The sequence below is a fragment of the Mercenaria mercenaria genome, chromosome 6 (genome assembly GCF_021730395.1).
Source record: "Mercenaria mercenaria strain notata chromosome 6, MADL_Memer_1, whole genome shotgun sequence".
Classification (NCBI taxonomy): Eukaryota; Metazoa; Mollusca; class Bivalvia; order Venerida; family Veneridae; genus Mercenaria; species Mercenaria mercenaria.
The window spans coordinates 12,998,536-13,023,325 of record NC_069366.1 but is presented as its reverse complement, the minus strand read 5'-3'; the positions used below and the strand labels follow the sequence as shown (position 1 = coordinate 13,023,325).

The 24,790-nt window shown below is 35.7% G+C and overlaps 2 protein-coding genes across 2 annotated transcripts in view; one reads left to right on the top strand and one right to left on the bottom strand.

The window, feature by feature from the left end:
• Positions 1–1,180: 1,180 nt before the first annotated feature.
• LOC123549647 (ubiquitin-conjugating enzyme E2 variant 1-like) lies at positions 1,181–13,462 on the bottom strand. The gene is made up of 4 exons (XM_045337904.2): positions 13,305–13,462; positions 9,681–9,826; positions 8,901–9,023; positions 1,181–4,478 (listed from the first exon to the last, which is right to left on the bottom strand). The coding sequence occupies exons 1-4, from the start codon at positions 13,333–13,335 to the stop codon at positions 4,332–4,334; spliced, it is 447 nt and encodes a 148-aa protein (XP_045193839.1). The 5' UTR covers positions 13,336–13,462; the 3' UTR covers positions 1,181–4,331.
• A 57-nt stretch (positions 13,463–13,519) lies between these two features.
• LOC123549646 (uncharacterized) overlaps positions 13,520–24,790 on the top strand; it is a 63,188-nt gene continuing 51,917 nt past the window's right edge. Inside the window, exons 1-2 of the mRNA XM_053546672.1 lie at positions 13,520–13,592; positions 21,556–21,730. Coding sequence (XP_053402647.1) covers positions 13,587–13,592; positions 21,556–21,730 — 181 coding nt within the window. The 5' untranslated portion in view covers positions 13,520–13,586. The remainder of the gene's footprint in view (positions 13,593–21,555; positions 21,731–24,790) is intronic.

Sequence of the window (24,790 nt, the reverse complement as noted above, 5' to 3'; positions counted from 1 at the left end):
GCATGCGGGGGGGGGGGGGGGGGGGGGGGGGTACATTCATCACCTTTAGTGATAGCTCTAGTTTTTTTTCAGGTGAAGTAGGAGTTTAAGTTTAGTTTGTCAAATGATTTTCTAATACAACACTAACTAAAAACACATGATTCTGTAAGGCTTCTGGTTTCTAGCCTGTACGCATTGAGCATTCACATGTCCTGGACATGCCAAAGAAAAAATGTTAAGGAGTTTTGTTCTATTTCTTTGTCTTTTTACTCGGATTGTAAAAATTAGCTATTTACCCATCTTGCAAATTTCTAACAAGGTTTGCTAGATGGTGATTACGGGCATGACAACTTTTATTCGAACATTATTTTTTTCAAGTTGAAGCTCTTCTACAGAATTTGAAGAAAACTGGTGAGATGAATGTAATAGTTTTTATGGGAGTTAAGCAAATTTCTCTGGTCTCTCATAACGTCATGCACGTAATTTTATGACCAAGTACAATGTAATGGACATCTAATTAAAAGTTGTTTGTTTAGACAAGGTGACAACTGGTATGATAGGTGGCAATGGCTCAGCTAACTACTTTCTGATACAGTTGGTAAGAAATCACTACATGGTTATCATATCTGCAGAAACAAGACTGACCAGATACATGATTGTTTAAGTCTGTTACTCATTTGTGATGAGAACAAGAGAAATTTAAAGATTCGATCAAATCAATTAGTATTTATTCGACATTTAAATGCACAGCAACCGAAAACTGCTTTTGTAGAACATTTACCAAAAACACACTGTGCAGTAAGATGCGCATAATGCCACTTTAAACTGCTTGATGGACCTTCATCAAATCGAGTCTGTAGAAGTTTAAGTTTTCTGTATAACCGTGGCAACCAGAATGTTGCCTGGATGATCTAGATATGAAAGAATCTGAAAGGGGACCATCCAAGGAACGTTCCTGCAAAGGTTGGTTGAAACTGACTTGGTGGTTTAGGATATGGTCTTTTAAAGAAATTGTTGGTAACTGACAGACAACTCACATCCAACAATCATGCTAACCACAGCACTCTGTGCTCTGGTGTGCTAAAATTTCAATACAGCTGCCCCCATTAAGGGACACAGTGATAACTGACAAGCAGTGAAATAATCATACTTGTGAAGTAAAGTCTGACTGGCACTAAAAATCGTCCAACAAACATCTAACAAAGTTTTACACATTTATTGTCAAATCACGTCTTATAATCAGGCGGTATATCACATTTTCTGATATACATTTTTGCATTTCTAAACAATTCATCATACACTTACAGTGAAGGTATACTGACAATAAAAATAATACAGAAGTGATACAATAGAAAAAGTTCCTGAAAAATATTAAAATACTTCCATAGTTACATGGGTTTGTTTACCATTTATAATATATATAACAGAAAAACCAAAGAAGTGAATTTAGATCATCGTAATACATGTAATATGGATAGAAATTCTTGGTGATACAGACTTGCAATCACCTATTTACCAAATTTATATAGTATGGATGAAAACTTGGAAACACTGCATTCATATCTATTTTTGTTCATATTTTAAGCAACATCGATACAATTTGAGGTTTGGAGACTTTCAAGCCTTGAACAGTGGAGGAAGACCCAAGGTGCTTGTCGGACATAATTTTAGCTTAAGACGGTCAACTGAGTAAAACTACTGACCTCCGGCAGCCATCTGCATGACTTCCTTAAATGAGACAATTCTACATAGTTTGCTTTTCTAATCCATAGTGCTGAGGAGAATCATTTACTTTAATTAGTCAGCCATAGAGGCCCAAGGCTTGTTTTTAAACATTAAGGCAAATGAACATGATTACAGTTCACTTCAATCATATTGTAACAGTTACAGCAGGAATATTTTATTAACCTATGCTATCATTAGCATAAAAATCAAATATAAATGAAACATAAAAGGCTTTCATAACAACTAATGCTTCAGCTTGATTCAGACTGATACAAAAAAATTAATAAAATATAAATGAGGGAAACAAATTAACCTGAAACTGTTAATGTTACCAAAAAAAACATTTTTACTCGAGAATAGCGGTTAATAAAACTGAGTTAATGGATTTCCAACATATTCTGAAACAAACAACCTGTCCACATGAACCAAAAGTGGAGACATGCCTCTGCTCAAATCATCATGCTAGACATTCTCAAGAAGACACAAAGAACTACTGAGAGTAGGAAGTCCTTCACCCTTCAATATTTGGTGGACAGTGTCCCACACATTGTCAAATTGTTGCTTCAACATAATAATATGGAATTAACTATGTAGCTTGCCGGATACACAGAAAATGTCAACAAACAATATATAAAACTTTCATACAAAGGATTAAAGAATCTTATTTAAATTTGAAATCTTGTTAATCAGTAATATTTCATCATGGCTGATCTTGATAGGTGGTAACTTTATGGTGATTTAATACTGCTCTGATCTTTTTTCATATTTATTAAAACACAATCAGAGAAAACAACAGAATGCTTACATAAATTTTTTGCAATGGTCTGCCTCTAAAACTCAGTTAAGGTAGGGGATCTGTAAGGACACACTGCAATTGCCAATTTCCCACTGATTATGTACCTTCTTTAAGCAATTACACAATTTTCAGACATAAATGCATTTAATGCCTACACAACTTACAAAATACAAAACTGAAATTTGCCACGTGTCTTTACAGGTCCACTTCCTCAGTTCATAAAAGAGCAAAAAAGTTTACAGTCTATAACTATCTGATCACACAGTCTTTGAAGATGATGAATAATTAGTAGTAAAATCATTAATACTTGTGAAGGATTACTTTTTGCGGATTTCATGATTGAAACCGTCCACAAAAAATTTAATACCAGAGAAGAAGTAAATTTCCCATATACCCTATCTTTAATATTCAAATAACACCAATTCATACCCCCAGCTGTTTTTGCCAAAATGGAAATGTTTTGTGCTCATAAAGATGATGATTACACTGTAAACATTCTTTTAACCCTTACCCTGCTAATTTCTATAATGAACTTGTCCATCTTCCAATTTTGACAGTGCCATTAACTGTTAAAAGGGGTGCTTACCAAAATGATACTGACTGAATGGCAAACAGTGCAGATCTTGATCTGACTGTACAGAATGATGCTAACAGCCATTCATAAAAGAAAACTGAAATGTTTATCTGCAACTAATTATAACTTCTATTAAGTGAAGCAGAATTGTTCTTAATAAACTTAAACAGTATGGGCAAAAAAATAAAACAAAAGCTCTGCAAAATTTAAGAAAAGCATAAAAAACAGATACAGAGTATATAAAGTATGTCAGAAAATGAAAACAATAACACAAAGAACAAAACTCAATTTATGTACCCAGCTTATTCCACTTGAATATAACAGCTGTAACTTAACTGAAACAGAACAAAAGGGCCACGATGGCCCTGGATCACTTAACTGATAGTGTTTGTTATCTAGCTTGAAGCTGAACTTGAACGTCTTTGACATTTTCTCTGTTACTATATAAAGAAAATGACAAAAACAAAAAATAAAAGAACAGCAGAATGCAAAGATAAAGAATTTCTCCACTGCCTTTCTTCATAAAGCTCTTGACAGTTGTTGTGATTCAAAAACAGAGACTGCCTCAAATTACAGAGCTGCCATGATTCATTGATCAAGACTGTTTTAATAGAGCTGCTGTGATTCAAAAATAGAGACTGCCTCAATACAGAGTTGCCATGATTCATTGATCAAGACGGTTTTAATAGAGCTGCTGTGATTCAAAAATAGAGACTGCCTCAATACAGAGTGCCATGATTCATTGATCAAGATGGTTTTAATAGAGCTGCTGTCATTCAAAAATAGAGACTGCCTCAAATTACAGAGTTGCCATGATTCATTGATCAAGATGGTTTTAATAGAGCTGCTGTGATTCAAGCTAAATGGCATGGCCTTGCAGATCATTCAGTTTGCAAACAATTTTCCAGTTATTATCATAAACATACAAAATCAAAATTCTAAACCTCACTGTTTATTACTGTTGAATACTCAGTGAGAAGATAAGGTCCTTTCTTTTTTTTAAATGTAATGTACGTTTTAGAAAATATACTGGAAATGACATAGAGACAGTGATATACATTAAAAGTTGGTGTAACTTCCAGCATAACATTGCTTCAACAACATACTCTGAGAGTACATTCAGTCTTTAACATTGCAAATGAAAAAGCAGGAAAGTTATCTAAATGTATTACGACAGTCTCAATTTACAAGACAAACTTTCAGAAACAATCTTTTTTTTCAGTCTAGAGTTTGTATAAATGGTTGTTTTGTAGGTATCTAAGAAAATGTTGTGCCTTCTGGAGGTTGACTTAATTTAGTATTTTCCTTTAACTCCATGGCTTTCCTTATGCTTGTGAGCAGCTGCTTTATTGAACTCTTGTCACCACCCCAACCTCTCAATTCCTTTAGCAGATTATAGTCTACCTGTAAACAATAATGTGAAATTTAAATTACAACAGAATATAAAACATAAGTTTGAATTTGGCACAGGGCCACCCAAGGAGCATTGGTGTGACAATATCATGAATTTTTAAAAGTTTCCATATATAGAGAAAACTTGTCACATCCCTAGGCAGCTATATCTTTTAAACAAGAGCACCGCCTTGCGGGTGCTGACGCTCATCTGATTTTTTTTGTGTAATAGAAATATTGTCCTACCCATGATTTTCTAAGTCTAAAAAGGGCCATCATTCTTGCAAAAAGCAGGATAGAGTTATGTTTCTTGATGTACAGTGTCCACTTATGATGGTGAAAAACTGTTGCAAGTTTTAAAGCAATAGCTTTGATAGTTTATGAGAAAAGTTGACTTAAACATAATACTCAACCAAGAAAATGATTTTCTAAGTCCAAAAGGGGCAATAATTATTGCAAAAAGCAGGATGGAGTTATGTTGCTTGCTGTACAGGGTCAGCTTATGATTGTGAACAAGTGTTGCCAGTTTCAAAGCAATAGCTTTGATAGTTTAAGAGAAAAAGTTGACCTAAACATAAAACTTAACCAAGAAATCTGATATTTTCTAAGTCCAAAAGGGGCCATAAATCTTGCAAAAAGCAGGACGGAGTTATGTTTCTTGCTATACAGGGTCAACTTATGATGGTGAACAAGTGTTGCAAGTTTTAAAGCAATAGCTTTGATAGTTTAGGATAAAAGCTGACCTAAACATAAAACTTAACCAAGAAAACTGATTTTCTAAGTCCAAAAGGGGCAATAAATCTTGCAAAAAGCAAGATGGAGTTATGTTTCTTGATGTACAGGGTCTGCTTATGATGGTGAACAAGTATTCCAAGTTTCAAAGCAATAGCTTTGATAGTTTAGGAGAAAAGTTGACCTAAACATAAAACTTAACCAAGAAATCTGATATTTCCTAAGTACAAAAGGGGCCATAAATCTTGCAAAAAGCAAGATGGAGTTATGTTTCTTGCTATACAGGGTCAGCTTATGATGGTGAACAAGAATTCCAAGTTTCAAAGCAATAGCTTTGATAGTTTAGGAGAAAAGCTGACCTAAACATAAAACTTAACCAGGCAACGCCGACGCAGACGCCGACGCCGACAACCGCTCAAGTGATGACAATAACTCATCATTTTTTTTCAAAAAATCAGATGAGCTAAAAAATCAATGCAGCAGGGTCACCCAAGGAACATTGCTGTCAAATTATTTCGAAATCGAACCAGTGGTTTAAGAGGAGATTTTCAAAGTACTCGACATAGCGAAACAGGAAAAACTAGCCCTGCCTCCTGTAGCCATTTTTTTTTTAAAGAAAACAGAATGGTTTGAAGGAATATACCCAAGAAGCATTTCTATGGAATTGTTTTCAAATTGCCCCAGCAGTTTCAGAAAATTTGCCCAACCCCAACGCAGCCATGTTTCTTAACAAATCAATATGGCTTGAAGGAATATTGTACAGGGCCACCCAAAGAATACTGCTGTTAAATTATTTTGAAATTGTACCCTGGAGTGCGAGAGGAGACTTTCTAAGTTTTTCATACAGAGAAAATTAACCCTACTCCTGAGCAGCCATGTTTTTAATGAAAAAGAATGCTTTTAAGTAGGGATGGGAACGAATATTCGGATATTCGAATATTCGAAGATCGGCCGAATATTCGAATATGAAAATCAAATTCGAATATTCGTAAAGTAGTTATATTAAGTATAGTTTATTTGGGGCAATATAAGCATGCTATTTATTTTTTTCAGAATAAAACGGTTTGTTCTGTCGTGTATGTTTATCGTATATCAAAAGATGTCCAATTAACAAGAAAAATGCAATGCATAATTGGCAGGGGCTACCGTTACGGATTAACAATTTGCAACAGGTGTAAATGTGATGCATGTCAAAAATGGCCCAATTAACAAGAAAATTGCAATGCATAATTGACAGGGGTCATCGTTACGGATGATGATTCCAAACATGCCGAATATTCGAATATATTCGAATATGGCAAACCGAATATTCGAATATTGATTTCAGTATTCGTTCCCATCCCTACTTTTAAGGAATTCAGCAGAGGGTCATACAAGAATCATTTTTGTGAAATTTCAGAGAAAAGATTTTCAAAGTTTTCTGTACAGCCATAGAGAGAAAACTAGCACCACCTCTGGCAAAGGACCATCTGCCTTTTTTATTTACAGCTCATCCTGAAGCAGTTAGGAGCCTAAAAGGGAGGTAATTTAAATCACCTGTGTCTAGCAACATAACAACCCAAGTAAATGTCATATCAAGTATCATTTCAACCACATGATACTAATCAATTAACTCAAACTTGTAATACTATTAGAGTGGCAGACAATTTAAAATTTTCTGCTCCCTTTCAGCTTTAGGATACTGAAATGTGGATCTGTCTAATATTTTTATATGGACAATATTAATGTTCAGTTTCATAAATGCTTTCACTACAGTCAGTCAGCAAGGAAAAGTACAAGGAAATGTTCTGTTTTTGTGGGGGTGGGGGAAATACAAGAAACAACTGGACTGGATATACAAGAGGGCCAAGAGGGCCCCTAGGTCGCTCACTAAGAAACACACCTAACAGTGTTAAAAACATGTTTGACCTAGTGATTTCATGGAAAAAAAATATTCTGACCAATTTTCTTTAAGATTGGACCAAAAAATTGGTCTCTTTGCGATAAAAAAGCATTTTCTTAGATATGACCTGTATTTGACCTTAGATGCCCCATGTTCAAATTGGGACCTAGATTTTATCAAGGCAATCATTCTGACCAAAATTCATGAAGATAAATTAAAAAAAATACAGCCTATATCACAAACCCACAAGTTTTTTCTTTGATTTGACCAAGGGGACCTAGTTTTTGACCTCAGATGCCCCATATTCAAATTCGACCTAGATTTTATTAAGGCAATCATCCTTACCAAATTTCATAAAAATCAATTGAAAAAAAAAACAATCTCTATCGCATACACAAGATTTTTCTTTAATTTGACCTAGTGACCTAGTTTTTGACCACAGATAACCCATATTCAAACTCCTAGATTTCATCAAGGCAATCACTCTGACCAAATTTCATAAAGATCAATTGAAAAATACATCCTCTATTGCATACACAACGTTTTTATTCGATTTGACCTAGTGACCTAGTTTTTGACCCCAGATGACCCATTTTCGAACACGGCCTAGATTTTATCAAGGTAATCATTCTGGCTAAATTTCATGAAGATCAGATGAAAAATACAGCCTCTATTGCATACACAAGGTTTTTTCTTTGATTTGATCTAGTGACCTAGTTTTTGAACCCAGATGACCCATTTTAGAACTTGGTCTAAATTTCATCAAGGTAATCATTCTGACCAAAATTCATGAAGATCAATTGAAAAATACCGCCTCTATCGCATACACAAGGTTTTTCTTTGATTTGACCTAGTCACCTAGTTTTTGACCGGAGGTGACCCATTTTCGAACTCGGCCTAGATTTCATCAAGGTTATCATTCTGACCAATATTCATGAAGAATAATTGAAAAATCGCCTCTATCGCATACAAAAGGGTTTTTCTTTGATTTGACCTAGTGCCCTAGTTTGACCCGAGATGACCCATTTTCGAACTCGGCCTAGATTTCATCAAGGTTATCATTCTGACCAATATTCGGGGAGATCAATTAAAAAAATACAGCCTCTATCCCATACACAAGGTTTTTCTTTGATTTAAACCTAGTGACCTAGTTTTTGACCGAGATGACCCATTTTCGAACTCGGCCTAGATTTCATAAAGGTTACCCATTCTGCCCAAATTTCTGAAAAATTAATTAAAAAATACAGCCTCTATCGCTTACACAAGGTTTTTCTTTGATTTGACTAGTGACCTAGTTTTTGCCCCGAGATGCCCCATTTTCGAACTCGGCCTAGATTTCATCAAGGTTATCATTCTGACCAATATTCATGAAGATTAATTGAAAAATACAGCCTCTATCGCATACACAAGCTAAATGTTGACAGACGACGGACGACAGACGCCGAGCGATCAGAAAAACTCACCTGAGCATTGCTCAGGTGAGCTAAAAAGTGAACCATCTTGAGGATAACATAACCCCAATTCCAAAATCTGTCTATGAATTTAAAAGACTGGTGAAGGAAGTAAGGTACTACAGTGAAATACATAATTTTAACACACTGAGCACAAAGTACAGAGCAAAAAATGTTTTTAAACATATGAAATCAACCTTTCTACAAAATTACTGAATATTAGTACTGTTTTTGTTACAGCTGAATTATCTTCTTCTAATTTGCATATCATTCTAATTTTTGCCAGTTTTCATCAAATATGTCTTATCAGTGCAATGAGCACTGAACTTCAGACATCCATAGATAATCTCCTTAAAAACAATTTTTTACCTCTCCCTTGTCTGTAACACAGGTCATTTTTATTTTAGTTTCAAACTTTATTTTAGGCCTCTCCTCTGGGTACCTCTCTCCACAAGTGATAAGTAAGCAATAAATTTTGCCTTCAAATGGAGTCTAAAATAAACAAGAAAAAAAAAATACATGCATGAACAATGTTTGTTAGTGGTTACAATGATACATATACAAAGCTGGTATAAATGTGCACAGTGTATGGATTAATGAAAACCTGTATTTAGAGTTAATAATCATTACACAACTGCATTCATTTAACATAAAAAGGTAAATTAAAGGTACTCCCTAACAATATATATTGCCTGCTTGTTCCCAAATAATCACTGACATATTCCAGGGTTACTGCTGTCATGAGTGGTGGAATTTACCTTCCGCTTCAGCTAGACAGACTGAAGTGGCGCAATATACCTTTAGACCGAGCCAGCTAGACTAAAAAACTATCTCGCGTGGTGGAATATATCTCCTGACTGAGTTGCTTCAAAATCTTTTGCATCTGAATTGGGAAAAACAGGTTAATGTTTGTATTGTGTATCTGAAATGCTTTCACACTGAGTGCTGGTCCCACCATTCGATACAAAATAGAAATCTCACTGAAGATGTGTAATCTAACAGTTGTATGTCCTAAGCTGCGTAACTAAAGAGTTTTTAATTCACATGCAGTACTTTTTGAATTTGATCTCACCTTTCAATGAATTATTTTGTACTTGCAGATAATTTTCTATGAGTAAATCTTCTGATAACTTTATAAATAGAAATTACCTTAGGTGGACCTAAAATTGTCCCCCGCCAATGTGTTAATGTGTTGTCCGAATCATCGGTAAGTCCCCAACTTATAATTCCATCTCCAGCACCCTTTTCTCCAGCTTCTAATTCTTCCAATAGTTTAAAATTTCTTGGTACTCTAACTGGATAGTAAGTAAATGACATTGCAAAGCTGAAACAATTCTATCAAATAATACATCATATTATTTAAAGAACAGGAAATATGCTGCATTAAGAAACTTTTAGTGGTAGGAGGAATGTGTGCCCTACCTCTGTCCAACCCAGAAAAAAATATCTATCTATTTATACTGCAGCACTCCTCTCTGCGAGTATTATGTGCAGCTGCGTGCCTGCACAAGAAGTTAAAAGTAGATTGGATAGGAGGATAAAAGTAATACACGATGTGTATTGCAAGCATGAATACAGTTGATAGTGTTAAAAACAAGAAGGATTTACAGATAAAAGCAGTTTAAAAACAGGTCTATCATATTAAGCATTGTGTACAGTTTGGTCACACCCTGCTTAAACTGATTCAAGGTGGGGGCTTGCACAAGTTGTACTGGAAGATATATGGTAGAAATGACATTGTGATCTAAACTGATTTTCATGAGTAAAATGACCAGATTTAAGTTTTTCACACTTCTAAATTTAATCCCCTAATCTTGCCCAATAATTGCTCAATCATCACCATAACAATGTCTATTCAACAGATTTTTATAGGTATTATAGCACTAGGCATGCAGGTGTCACTGCTATCACTATATGGGTTGTAAGTCAACTGAAGTGTTGAAATATGTATTGAAGTTTGACCTGAAATATCATATTGCCCAGTATTGCTCACTATTGCCCAGTAAAACCCAGGTTTCCCTAGTATTACCCACTGGGCTGGGCAATATGCTTAAAACCCGGGTTTTTGCCAACCCTACCTGGCCATAACTCTGTTGTGGCTGGGTGAAATCCAAATTATAACACCAGGTGCATAACTTCACAAGCTGAACGACAATCCTGCGAGGTCAATGACTCTGGGTCAAATACTTTTTGAGATATGCATGACACAAACAAGGGCATTTTGAATTGTAAGTGTGTTTAAATAAAAAGTGAGGCAACATCACTGACAAAGAAACAAGTGCAACAGAAGACAAGAGAAACATAGTGATTGATGGTACTTGACTATAATGTTATTTCTGCTGATTTTAGTGTACACTAATGGAAACTTCTTTGGCAATATCTTTTATAACTAACAAAATAATGGAGGATAAACCACAGTACACAGTCACGTAAAGCTATTGGTTTTATCGCTTGCGCATATTGGCGCGTAGTCGCGGTAAACATTAATCGTGTACAGTACATTATAGGTTTAAATCACCAGAAAATTTGTAATTCTGGAAATTATTTGATAATTTTTACATCAATCAATGAGGAACTGAATCCCTTTTGATACATGTAAGTTTTATTTGAATTTATGACCAATTCGTGACATAATCGGTATTGAAACCTAGAGCATGTAAAGCGTCAGCAGTAATGAAAATTACATCTGAAATTTCTTTCACTATTTTGGTCTTTTGAGTGTTTGACGTGAGTGTAGTTCTGGCTACCATAACTTAACGGACACTGTTTTCATTTCCTGATGGTCTCGTCCATTAAATTATGGTGAAAACCCATTTGGTTAACTAACCAGTATCAAACTGCAACATCTCGCACAGTCTCTCGTGAGAAACTGGTGACGTCATGCAACAGTTCAGAGCACGTGGTTATTTTTGACAATCAAGATAAAATTTTTACCCATTTATGAATTTAATTTAATCATAAACATGTAGTGATAGTAGGTATATAGGCCACTTCCAACAGCCTTGCTGTTAGGTTAACCCTTTAGCGACGTGGTTGAGTGTCCGCCTACAGATCTCGAGGTACGGGGTTCGAGCCCCAGTAGGGACCTTGGTATTTTCTCTACCAGGGTTTACTTTAAATGGTGTCAGAAGTGTTTGATGGACTCATGCAGTGTGCATGGAGTGTCATTCTGGAGAGCTGGTAAGCTCTGAGAGGTAAAGGGGGAGAAGTGTAGTGATAGTAGGTTTATAGCCTAGGCCACTTCCAACAGCCCTGCTGTTGGGTTAACCCTTTAGCGACACGGTCGAGTGTCCGCCTACAGATCTGGAGGTCTGGGATTCGAGCCCCTGTAGGGACTTTGGTATTTTCTCTCCTTTATTAGTAACGCCGTTACTAAAGGTCCTGCTGCCCACAGGCACCATTATCGGACCTGGGACAAAAATATGTTTGTTTTCATCCTAAATGAGTTAAAAATGAAAAATATGTAGTGAAATATGAGCCCCCATCAAAATATACATATGTCTACTGAAGGCCAGAATCTCGAGAATCGAGCCTGCGAGCAATGGGTTCACTTCCCGGGCCGTTGTGAAATAAATTCTTGACAATTGAACAAACTACCTATCACCATTTCACGTGTTCATTTTAGCTACAAAATGAGACCAACCCCAAGTCTCTAGCCCTACCCAAATTTATGAATATCTATCAGAAAACGAGTGCCTTTCTGCTGAAAGTTCCAGGTGGACAGAAATGTGGCAAAACGAAACGGTACGAAATCACGGACTAAATATGTTTGTCTGCCCCAAACAAGGGTCAAAAATTTAATAAAAAATACTAAATAGTATAAATAAATACATTAAACTAGGGCCACTCACAATTGTTAGTAGCTTCTCAAACACGCGATATTAGCGTTTCAAATTTTTCCAAGGTCTTTCAATTGGGAAAGCTACGCCATTGAACAGAATTCATAAGGTATTTTTAAACGGGATTTTGACTGGCCAATAGTGAAACCTCCGACAGAACCGCATCTTTCGCACAAAATTACTCTGATATTATCATATCGGTTTCAATGGCGGAAAATACAATTGAAAGACCGACGGAAAATAAAAAAGTAAATATCGGTGTAGCAGATGATACTGACGGTGGTGAGTGGTCATAATTTGCATATTTAGTAAAACTTGTTATTAATGTCAAATGAATTTGACCTTGCTAGGCTGACAAACATCTTTTAGTCGTGATTTGTACCGTTCCGTTGTGCCACATTTCTATCTACCTGGAACTTTCAACAGATAGGCACTCATTTTCTGATAGATATTTCATGACGGGAAAGGCTTAGAGGGCTTGGGGGTCGGTTCATTTTGTAGCTAAATGTACACGTGAAATATTGATAGGTAGTTTGTTTTATTGTCTAGAGAATTTTTTTCACAACGGCCCGGGAAGTGAACCCATTGCTCGCAGGCTCGATTCTCGAGATTCTGGCCTTCAGTAGACATATGTCTATTTTGATGGGGGCTCATATAATTATTTCACTACATATTTTTCATTTTTAACTCATTTAGGATGAAAACAAACATATTTTTGTCCCAGGTCCGATACTGGTGCCTGTGCTGCTGCCTACACCTTACCCCTCCCACAATTCACAAAACACGGAACAATCGAGACTCAGTTACATATCTACGGCAAAACAGAAAAAGTACAGCATTCGCATATAATTATTCAAAACTTATTTTTTTACAATGAACTTCTTTCTGTGACCAAATATTTATCTCGATATTAACAAAAAATGCCAAAATTTACCCTCCGAGTGTTGGATAGGGTGCTGCGCCATATTTGCAAATTTTATTCGAATTTCTTTACTTTTCAGAAAAATGATTTTTATACCAACTATTGATGTAAAATTTCTTTCAATTATTTTTATTAACAAGATTACATTGGAGAAAAGAGAAATACTAGATACATTTCTGATATTTTCAAATTCGAGCGGATGGATCTGCTGTCAAGTAAACAATATGGCGGCTGAAATTCCATAGTCTGCGAAATTCAGTAAAAAATTATATATTTTATAACTTATAGTTTTACATGAAGGTGAAAATGAATTAAGCTGCTTTTGTAGTTGAATTAAAGATAACATTAATATCCACCAGGGGAGTCGTGACGTTAAAATATCTGTGCAAAAGTTTTAAACATCTCTCGTCTCGTATCAAAATAAACTGTCTAGTAGAGTGGGTGGGGTACATGTATGTTATTATTTGTTATCAGCATTCCCAACGACTTATTGAAAAGTGGGTTCATGTACCCACATAGTTGATAGTCTTCTAGTTTATGGAAAAAAAACATTGATGTGACCATTCATTTCTTAAATTGTTACATCATTTCCCATTCTAATTAGTGTTTTATTTTCAGCATGGCACAATGCCATGCCCCTTTTCTTTTGCGCCATGTTGTGCTCCTCAAGTGCTGCATGTGCCTAGTGCCCATTTTACCGCCTGTTTTCTTAATCTGATATAAATTGATGACACCTAACTGTGTATTATACGCTGCGGGTGACATGTATCGACTGATGAAACCATGCAGACGACAGTACATTTTCATACTTGCATATTACTCAAAGAGCTAAAAAAATAGATGTTTTATGTGTGCCTTACAGCATTTAAATACATGGGCGAATCAAGCAGGGGGAGAGGGATGGTTAGGGGGGTCTCCCCCCTAGATTTTTCAAAGTTAATGGTGAAAACTTTTAAAGCTGCACTCTCACAGTTGAACAAACAGTACAAAAATCATATTATAACGTACTGCGGCTGTGGGCACGATGAATCCAAACAATACTTGCTGTGAATAAAACTATTGTAAAATCAATTCAAGAATAAATCAATTCGCTGCACTCTCACAGTTGAACAAACAGTACAAAACTCATATTATAAAGTTCTGAGACACCGAGAATCCAAACATAACTTGCTGTATATGGTAAATTCAATTCTAGGAAAACAGGACTCTGTGAGGAGGCTTTTTCAGTTGAGTCTTCTTGTTTTAACTATGGTTGCAAGACACTGATTGATATGCAGGGCTCTCGCGAGTGGGCGACTTGAGCGAAATAGGCACTTTGGAACTTCAAACTTCGCTCAAATATATCTCTCAAAGCGAAATGCAAGTCGCCCGATTTCCTTTGACTTCCGCACTCGTTAATTACTGCTACTCGGACTGTTGACAATTTGCACGGTGTCATAACGAGGTGTTGAAATACACAAACACACGCCGATAGCATAATTTAAGCTCCGCCAACTTCAGGTACTTGAGAGATTTTCCCAGAGAAGTGTGAAAGCGAATCAAATTATCCGATACACCAGAGTTGATTGTGTTCAGCCAATTAGCGCTGCGGTTACATCTTTGACACTTCGTGGAGTATTGTACACAATTATTTGCTATCTATGATAAAAGAAGGACATGTAATGTATTAACTTCGTTAAACTGACTTCCGTCGATGAATTGATTTCAATTATGTATTTCTAGTTTACACAGTTTACTTTCAGTTTTATTCGAGTGAGATACTGACATTCACCGAGGTGGTGTACTGGTGACTCGGTGTTAATAATAAACACTTCATACAAGATATAACCGTCCAAAATTCGGCGGGTTACATTTACAGCATCGGCTTGAATTTTGAAAACGACTTTTTTCAGAATTTTGTAATGGAACAATAACCACTGTATGGGAAATGATCTAACTAAGAAAATGAATGGTCACATCAATGTTCTTTATCTAGAAACAAGAAAATTACAGCCACCTTTCGAATCACTCAACAGCCTTGTGGTAGGAAAAGTCTTCCCACTTCTCCCTAAATTCTCCCCACTTCTCCCTAAATCAGCTAGACCCCATGTAGTGCAGCTCTGTATTGACCAACAGTAGAATCAACGTTGGGCGGGTAAAACCGCCCCCAGCGGTTTTAACCGGTTAAAACCGCCCCGTGAATACTCCCTGAAGTGGTCAATACTGGTCGATTGGTCAGTATTGGTCAATTAGTCAATACTGACTGTTAAGATATTTTGCCAAGTTTATAAACAATCAAATAATGACTGTTTAAGAGCATTTGGGGCTGATTATGGTGAATGCAGTCATTATTAATTAGGTAAAACAACCTAATCAATACTCCCAAATTGGTCAGGAGTGGTCGGTTTGTCAACTGGTTGAATTTTTATTGGTCATTGAACATTTTCTGTTAGATTAGATTACAAAGATATATTATTTTTCTACAAAAATGTAACAAAAAGTGGAAAAACTGCTAATTCAACTGAACTTAATTTGTAGAAAGCATTTCATAAAATGATAAACTGTAGGAGTAAGTGTTTGATTCGCAAGTGATAAATCTAATTATTTTTACCGGTATAAATAATTTAATGAAAAATTGCTGTGAACACCTGGACCCTTTCATGGAAGTGGTTTGTGTTTTGATAGCAATTGTCCCATTGCCTAAATGACACCATGTCTTACAATATACAACAGGTATGTTGCTGGCACTAATTAGCTGTCATGATCAATAATCTCACTGTACTATTTATTCTCAATGCTTGAACATGGTAACTTTATCTTTAAAATAAGTAATGCAATCAAAGTATTCAATTGACCAGTATTGACCGCTACATGTACTGATCAGGAATATTGTGTAGGACCAAAATTTGAATTGACCAGTACTGTCCATTTCAATGAGTGTTAATTTATAGTAATAAAATCTTTAATTAATTTAAAATAAAGGCTACTGTAAGAAGATAAAAGCATTGAATAAACTAGTATTGACAAGTCTAAATGTATTGTCCAAAATGGAGCCTGACCAGGACGCTTTGCCAAGGACCAAAATTGAATCGACCAGTATTGACCACTGTACTTTTTAATGAATAAAACTTTATATTATTCAAATTGCTTTATTATTAGCTCGACTTTTTGAAGAAAAAGTAGAGCTATTGCACTCGCCCCGGCGTCGGCATCGCCGTTGGTTAAAGTTTTTGATAAAGTCAAATATCTCTGTTATTATCAAAGCTATTGACTTGAAACTTAAAATAGTTATTTACTATCAAAGTCTACACCAGGAGAAACAATCCCCATAACTCTATTTTGAACTTTGACAGAATTATGCCCCTTTTTAACTTAGAACTTTTGGTTAAAGTTTTTGATAAAGTCAAATATCTCTGTTACTATCAAAGCTATTGACTTGAAACTTAAAACATTTATTTACCATCAAAGTCTACACCAGGAGAAACAATCCCCATAACTCTGATTTGAATTTTGACAGAATTATGCCCCTTTTTAACTTAGATTTTTTTTTTAAATTTGATAAAGTCAAATATTTCTGTTACTATTAAAGCTTTTTATTTGAAACTCAAAATGGTTGTTTACAATCAAAGTCTTCACCAGGAGACACAATTCCCATAACTCTGGTTTGAATTTTGACAGAATTATGCCCCTTTTTAACTTAGTATTTTTGGTTAAAGATTTCGATAAAGTCAAATATCTCTGTTACTACCAAAGCTTTTGACTTGAAACTTAAAATACTTATTTACCATCACAGTCTACACCAGGAGGCACAATCCCCATAACTCTGATTTGAATTTTGACAGAATTATGACCCATTTTAACTTAGAATTTTTTGTTAAAAAGTCAAATACTTCTGTTACTATTAAAGCTTTTGACTTGAAACTCTAAATAGTTATTTACTATCAAAGTCTACACCAGGAGACACAATTCCCATAACTCTGATTATAATTTTGACAGAGTTATGTCCCTTTTTAACTTGGAATTTATTTACTGGCAAAGTTCTAATTCAGAATCAAGCATTGAGAAAAGTCGAGCGCGCTGTCTTATGTACAGCTCTTGTTTTTAGCTCACCTGTCTCAAAGTGACAAGGTGAGCTTTTGTGATCGCGGGTGTCCGTTGTCCGTCGTCTGTCCTTCCGTCCGTCCGTGCGTACGTCCGTAAACTTTTGCTTGTGACCACTCTAGAGGTCACATTTTTCATGGGATCTTTATGAAAGTTGGTCAGAATATTCACCTTGATAATATCTAGGTCAAGTTCGAAACTGGGTCACGTGCCATCAAAAACTAGGTCAGTAGGTCTAAAAATAGAAAAACCTTGTGACCTCTCTAGAGGCCATAATTTTCAATGGATCTTCATGAAAATTGGTCAGAATGTTCATCTTGATGATATCTAGTTCAAGTTCGAAACTGGGTCACGTGCGGTCAAAAACTAGGTCAGTAGGTCTAAAAATAGAAAAACCTTGTGACCTCTCTAGAGGCCATATATTTCACAAGATCTTCATGAAAGTTGGTCAGAAGGTTCACCTTGATGATATCTAGGTCAAGTTCGAAACTGGGTCACGTGCCATCAAAAACTAGGTCAGTAGGTCAAATAATAGAAAAACATTGTGACCTGTCTAAAGGCCATATTTTTCATGGGATCTGTATGAAAGGTGGTCTGAATGTTCATCTTGATGATATCTAGGTCAAGTTCGAAACTGGGTCACGTGCCATCAAAAACTAGGTCAGTAGGTCTAAAAATAGAAAAACCTTGTGACCTTTCTAGAGGCCATATATTTCACAAGATCTTCATGAAAATTGGTCAGAACGTTCACCTTGATGATATCTAGGTCAAGTTCGAAACTGGGTCACGTGCCTTTAAAAACTAGGTCAGTAGGTCAAATAATAAAAAAAACTTGTGACCTCTCTAAAGGCCATATTTTTCATGGGATTTGTGTGAAAGTTGGTCTGAATGTTCATCTTGATGATATCTAGGTCAAGTTCGAAACTGGGTCACGTGTGGTCAAAAACTAGGTCAGTAGGTCTAAAAATAAAAAAACCTTTTGACCTCTCTAGAGGCCATATATTTCATGAAATCTTCATGAAAATTTGTCAGAATGTTCACCTTGATGATATCTAAGTCAATTTCGAAAGTGGGTCACGTGCCATCAAAAACTAGGTCAGTAGGTCAAATAATAGAAAAACCTTGTGACCTAACTAGAGGCCATGTTTTCCATGGGATCTGTATGAAAGTTGGTCTGAATGTTCATCTGATATCTAGGTCAAGTTTGAAAGTGGGTCACGTGCCGTCAAAAACTAGGTCAGTAGGTCAAATAATAGAAAAACCTTGTGACCTCTCTAAAGGCCATATTTTTCAATGGATCTTCATGAAAGTTGGTCTGAATGTTCATTTTGATGATATCTAGGTCAAATTCGAAACAGGGTCATGTGTGGTCAAAAACTAGGTCAGTAGGTCTAAAAATAGAAAAACCTTGTGACCTCTCAAGAGGCCATACTTGTGAATGGATCTCCATAAAAATTGGTCAGAATGTTCACCTTGATGATATCTAAGTCAAGTTCGAAAGTGGGTCACGTGCCATCAAAAAGTAGGTCAGTAGGTCAAATAATGAAAAACCATTGTGACCTCTTTAGAGGCCATATTTTTCATGGGATCTGTATGAAAGTTGGTCTGAATGTTTATCTTGATGATATCTAGGTCAAGTTCAAAACTGGGTCAACTGCGTTCAAAAACTAGGTCAGTAGGTCTTGAAATACAAAAACCTTGTGACCTCTCTGGAAGCCATACCCTTGAATGGATCTTCATGAAAATTGGTCAGAATGTTCACCTTGATGATATCTAGGTCAAGTTTTAAGCTGGGTCACATGCCTTAAAAAACTAGGTCAATAGATCAAATAATAGAAAAACCTTGTGACCTCTCTAGAGACCATATTTTTCAATGGATCTTCATGAAAATTGGTCAGAATTTTTATCTTCATAATATCTAGGTCAAGTTCAAAACTGGGTCACATGAGCTCAAAAACTAGGTCACTATGTCAAATAATAGAAAAAACGACGTTATACTCAAAACTGGATCATGTGGGTGAGCGATTCAGGACCATCATGGTCCTCTTGTTATATTACTATTACAGCCTGTGCTAATCTGTGAATGTACATTATGTAAAAGTGTTGAATAAACCAGTATTGACCAACCAAGAGTGACCATAGTATTGAATCGACCAGTATTGACCAGTATTGACAGGTTTTAACCAGTATTGACCGCCGGCTTTTTGCCAACATTGAGTAGAATTAACTTTTTCTGGCGTGTAATTTAAAAACAAGTTTTTTAGTACATGCATTTCATTTGTTTATAAACCTCCCTTTAATATTATAAAATGTTTCATTATATTTTTATTTATTTTTCCTTACCAATTTAAAAATAAAATGAAATTATATATCTTTAAATACAGATATTAGCATTTGAAAGCATTCACCCATTGTAGATTTCCAGACATTTTCAAACTTCATAATGTCTTCAAGAATGATAATGCTATATAGTTATGACTTACATACATTGTTGGTATGTTGCCCTGTTATTTAGAAGATGCTGTATCAGGGCTCTTGTTTGGCAAAATTTGGGGCCGAATATCAGCCCCATTGCCCCCTCAAAATGGTATGTTTTCCCCCTAATTCAAAAAAATTTCCCCTCTAAAAAAAAAAGAAATGGCATACGTGCCATGTACTGTAAACAGCACTTTATACTTACCGCGGTCCGATCCGGACAGATTTTAATGCAAGCGTAGTTTCTCAGGATTTTCGGAAACGCCAAATTTGGCGTCCCCATACGCATAATTGGTCCCAGTATACGCCGTTTAATGAACCTTGGGAGTCCCTGGACGCAAGTTTCTGCAGTGGGACGCAAACTTTAACTCCGTAATTAATTGTTTTCAAACGCCTGTGAATACATAAGGTTCGACTCTGAGCAATATTAGTGGGCGGAGTTACTAGCTTGTCATCAATTGCCGCGTGTAGCAAATCAGTGTTGTCCATTTGTATTATACTGCGAGACATGTGTATTACCTATGGAATTACATGTGATTGTCGGCGTGTTTGCATAGGTGACAATTGCTGATTGAAAACCGGTAGTTTATAAAGTGTCTGAAGTAATTTCGATTGTTTTCTTACGTACTTATTATACTTTGACAATCGCTGATTGAAAACTGGTAGTTTATAAAGTGTCTGAAGTAATTTCGATTGTTTTCTTACATACTAATTATGTTGCAGACTTAAAGAACATTTTTAGAATTGTGATCACTAAATGTCACTTAACTTGTCTGTACAAAAGAGGCCAAAGTTTTGATGAAACACTTAAGTCTATCCCTCAGTCTACTTATGACTGCAACTTTTACAAGTTTGGGAGTCCCAGGACTGAAGCTGAAAATTGCTAGTAATTGCAGAATTCATACAGCAGAGTTTATGATTTAATTTAATAGAATTCAGATTTGGATCGGTAAAGTTGAAAAAGAATGTTAAACTTTGTATTTGTTTGCATTTCTTCTAGCGTTGGTATTACTTAAATTTCCCCTCCAAAGATTTTTTTTTTCAAATCATACGAAATTCCCCCTTTGCATGGACCCTGGCCACAGTCCCAAAAAGCAAATGAGAGCCCTGTGTATTGGCATGCAGTATGTTTTGTGAAAAATGTCCTTAGGTGGGGGACGTTGGTAACTCGGTTACAAATTCTTGTTCAATCAGAAAATGAAGTAGGGCCAAGTATCTTCCCAAAGATGAATCCTGTAGAAAACAAAAATCATCCCCCACCCATTCTTCAATAAAAGAAATGTAACTGAACCAGCTTCAGCCTTCCCAACTGTCTAGACAAATAATGTATTTTAAAATCTCGCATTAGTCACAGGCATCACTGATTTTATATCTACTAGGCATGTACACATTATTTATATGGACCTCGGTGCTCAGTGAATCATGATGACCAGCATTACAATTCTAAGGTCCTTAGTTAGGATTCAGAAAAATGTTTAAAGTCTAAAGAACAAGAAGTGTTTTTTCTACAAAAATTGATTGCACTTCGGCCTCTCCTTGCCTGGTCCAGTTAAAAATTGGGTTCGCTGGGCCAAGACAGAGATTACAATATGCCTGAGTAGACCAAAAACCTTAGCAATGATGGTTCTTGGGTGTAATTCCTTTGCTATTTCAGATACAGAGCACAATTTCATACTTAATCATAGATATAATTCCTTTAATATTTCAGGTACAGAGCAGGATGTCAGAACTTATTAGCAAGCTGACATCAGACGTATCCTCAGATGAAGAGGTTCTCATCTTACAGCGGCTGCTTTCATCCTTATCAGCCAGACCCAGTGTAGGTGGTTCAGAAACAACACTTACAGGCTTTGCACAAAAGGAAGGCAATTTTGATCTTTTTGGTAAGGGACAGTGTTGTAAAAGTGAGTTGTGCCTGACATTCAAGTAAATAATTGCCTTTTCATCACATTCTTATCTGTATTTTTAGTTTGACTACTTAAAGAATAATCTGAGCTATTGTACTCACCCTGGTATCGGTGTCACGCCTTGGATGCATGCAAGTACGTATAGCTATCATTTAAAGGCATATAGCTTTGAAACTTCTTTTTTTGTCTTTTTATAGGTCAATTACCAACCTCACTCACACAGTGTCAGGTCCCATAACTCTGACTTGTATTTTGGGCAAATTATGTCCCCTTTTGGACTTAGAAAATCCTGGTTAAACTTTTGCATGCAAGTTTAATACTATCTTCAAAACTACTGCAGATATTGAATTGAAACTTCACGTGTCTTCGGGGTTATAAGTAATAGTTATAGTATGTGTGAGAGTGTGTTACCAGGATATATCAGAGCTAGGGGTACATCGAGGGTATTTTTCTCTGCACATATCGTCGAGGCCGGTAGGCCGAGACAGATATGTGAAGAGAAAAATAACGAGATGTACCCCTAGCTCTGATATATCCTGGTAACACACGAGCACTACATATTATAACTGTTTTATCGCATAGTTTATCATTAAAATTTATATATTATTTTCATTTAAATTTGTTTATTACTAGTTTTACTATTTTGATTCCCTTTCTGCGCCTCGCTTACTGAAACACTTAAACTTCTGTTTTAGAAAATGTGTTCCCCAGATAAAAGTACCCAACAAATTTCTGCATTGGTTTTAAATCTTTGCATTTCATTGGCCAGACATATTGTAAAACTTGTTGTTTTGTTTGTAAAAAAAATCAAAGAAAAAGAAACATTTGAGAAATCTCAGAATTTCATATATTTCATGTATTTTTGAATTTGGCAATAACTATCAAGTTTTTGAAATATTCTAGTTTATTTATTCTTTTACTTTATAAATGTAGGTGTTTGTGACAATTCTTTCTCTGTGAACTGTAAATTGGAGCTAAAATCATCTTTTCTTTGAAAGGAAAAATTAATACTCCCTTGATAGGACCTCAATAGAGAAAAAGTGTTCCGATATATATCGGAACAGTTTTACTGTGCTGATATATATCGGAACACTTTTTTTCTTATGAAACTCCATAGAGATATATCGCAACAGTTTTGTAAGATATCAGCACAGTTTTGTAGTAATAATGTGTGTTACTATGTATAACATGCTGCAAAGATCAAAGGAAAATTGCCGCACTATGCGATAAAACTAGGTGAATGACATCAAGTCCCATAACTCTGACTTGCATTTTGGCATGCTTATATACATGTACAAATGACACATCTAACATATATATTAGGTGGAAGCTACTTTTGCACATATTTCTAAATAAAGCAGGTCGAAATTGATTTTTGTTCTCTTTTTCACTTTTATCTATTTGCCAGGAGTATTGTATTTTTTTAATATTCGAATAGTGAAACAATATTCAAATATTCGTGTAATGAACAAATATTCGAATATTAATTACCGTCCCTATTTATTATTTATACTTTTGTATGGAGTCTGAGCAAGGAAGAATTGTTTAACCTTGGAATTTACATGCAGGAATCTATTCCATCCTGTCAAAACTTCTGAATAAGGATGACACAACATATTGATTTTCAGGTGATATATCAATAAAATTAATGAAAGTCGAACTTTGTGTTGATGTTCCTTGCATGGTCTGCCTCCAAAGTTGTTCAGAAAGTTCTGCCATGCTGCTTATTTGGGTCATTACAGCTGAAAATAAATCAATTTTCAACCTGCTGGTCCCATTTTGAAATAATTATAATACTGAAAATGTTTCTTGGTTGAGCCTCTACTGAGATTGTACAAATTATTCCAATTCCTCAAAGAAGAAACAACATTTCAGATGGGGATGCGTTACTCATCCTTGTACATTTGTTTTATTAAGGTTGTAGAGGGAAAATTGAAAAGTCCTCTTGTCAGAAGCTGCTGGCTAGTTTTAAGATAATTGCACAAAAAAATAGTTCTTGGGTGACTCTGTTGCGAGTTTGTTCAAATTATTCTGACATGTTGGGAATGGGCTTATTTTCCCTATATAGCTCTGTTGAAAACTTTGAGAATCTCTGAGTCTGCAGGCTAAGTTTTTGAAGTAATTTCATAGATATGTTTCTTAGATGACTCTCTACCAAAATTGTTACTTAGGCCTAAAAAAACAATTCTTTGTTTCCGGTATAGTGCATATTTTCTGACCTGGCGGAGATATTTATAGAAAGGTCATAAATGGGCCATTCTATCATTGAGTTTAGGGTAATCGGTTATATCATTGTACCCCCCGACAACAAAGTTGTAAGGGGGGGTATACTGGTTTCAGGTTGTCTGTCTGTCTGTCTGTCCGTCTGGTCGTCTGTCCGTAGACGCAATCTTGTGCGCACCATCTCTCCTTATCCCCTTGACACAATTTAATGAAACTTCACACAAGTGATTAGTACCAACAGTAGTTGTGCATGGGACATGTAAGGTTCTTTAAGAAAAAAAAATTGCAGAGTTATGGGACTTTGTTTTTTGTTACTATACTATATACATAGACACAATCTTGTGCGCACCATCTCTCCTCATCCCCTTGACACAATTTAATGAAACTTCACACAAGTGATCAGTACCAACAGTAGTTGTGCATGGGGCATGTTAGATTCTTTAAGAAAAAAAATTTGCAGAGTTATGGGACTTTGTTTTTTTGTTACTATACTATATACATAGACACAATCTTGTGCGCACCATCTCTCCTCATCCCCTTGACACAATTTAATGAAACTTCACACAAGTGATCAGTACCAACAGTAGTTGTGCATGGGGCATGTTAGGTTCTTTTAGAAAAAAAATTGCAGAGTTATGGGACTTTGTTTTTTTGTTACTATACTATATACATAGACACAATCTTGTGCGCACCATCTCTCCTCATCCCCTTGACACAATTTAATGAAACTTCACACAACTGATCAGTAACAACAGTAGTTGTGCATGGGGCATGTAAGGTTCTTTCAGAAAAAAAATTTGCAGAGTTATGGGA

What these genes read in the sequence shown, in the direction of transcription:
- LOC123549647 (XM_045337904.2), bottom strand. Translation starts at nt 13,335, where the DNA reads ATGGCGCAGCACCCTATCCAACACTCGGAGG. An exon ending in CCCTATCCAACACTCGGAGG is followed by an intron (nt 9,827 to 13,304) that starts GTAAATTTTGGC and finishes CTTACTATCCAG; the next exon opens with TTAGAGTACCAAGAAATTTT. An exon ending in GTGTTACAGACAAGGGAGAG is followed by an intron (nt 4,479 to 8,900) that starts GTAAAAAATTGT and finishes TATTGTTTACAG; the next exon opens with GTAGACTATAATCTGCTAAA.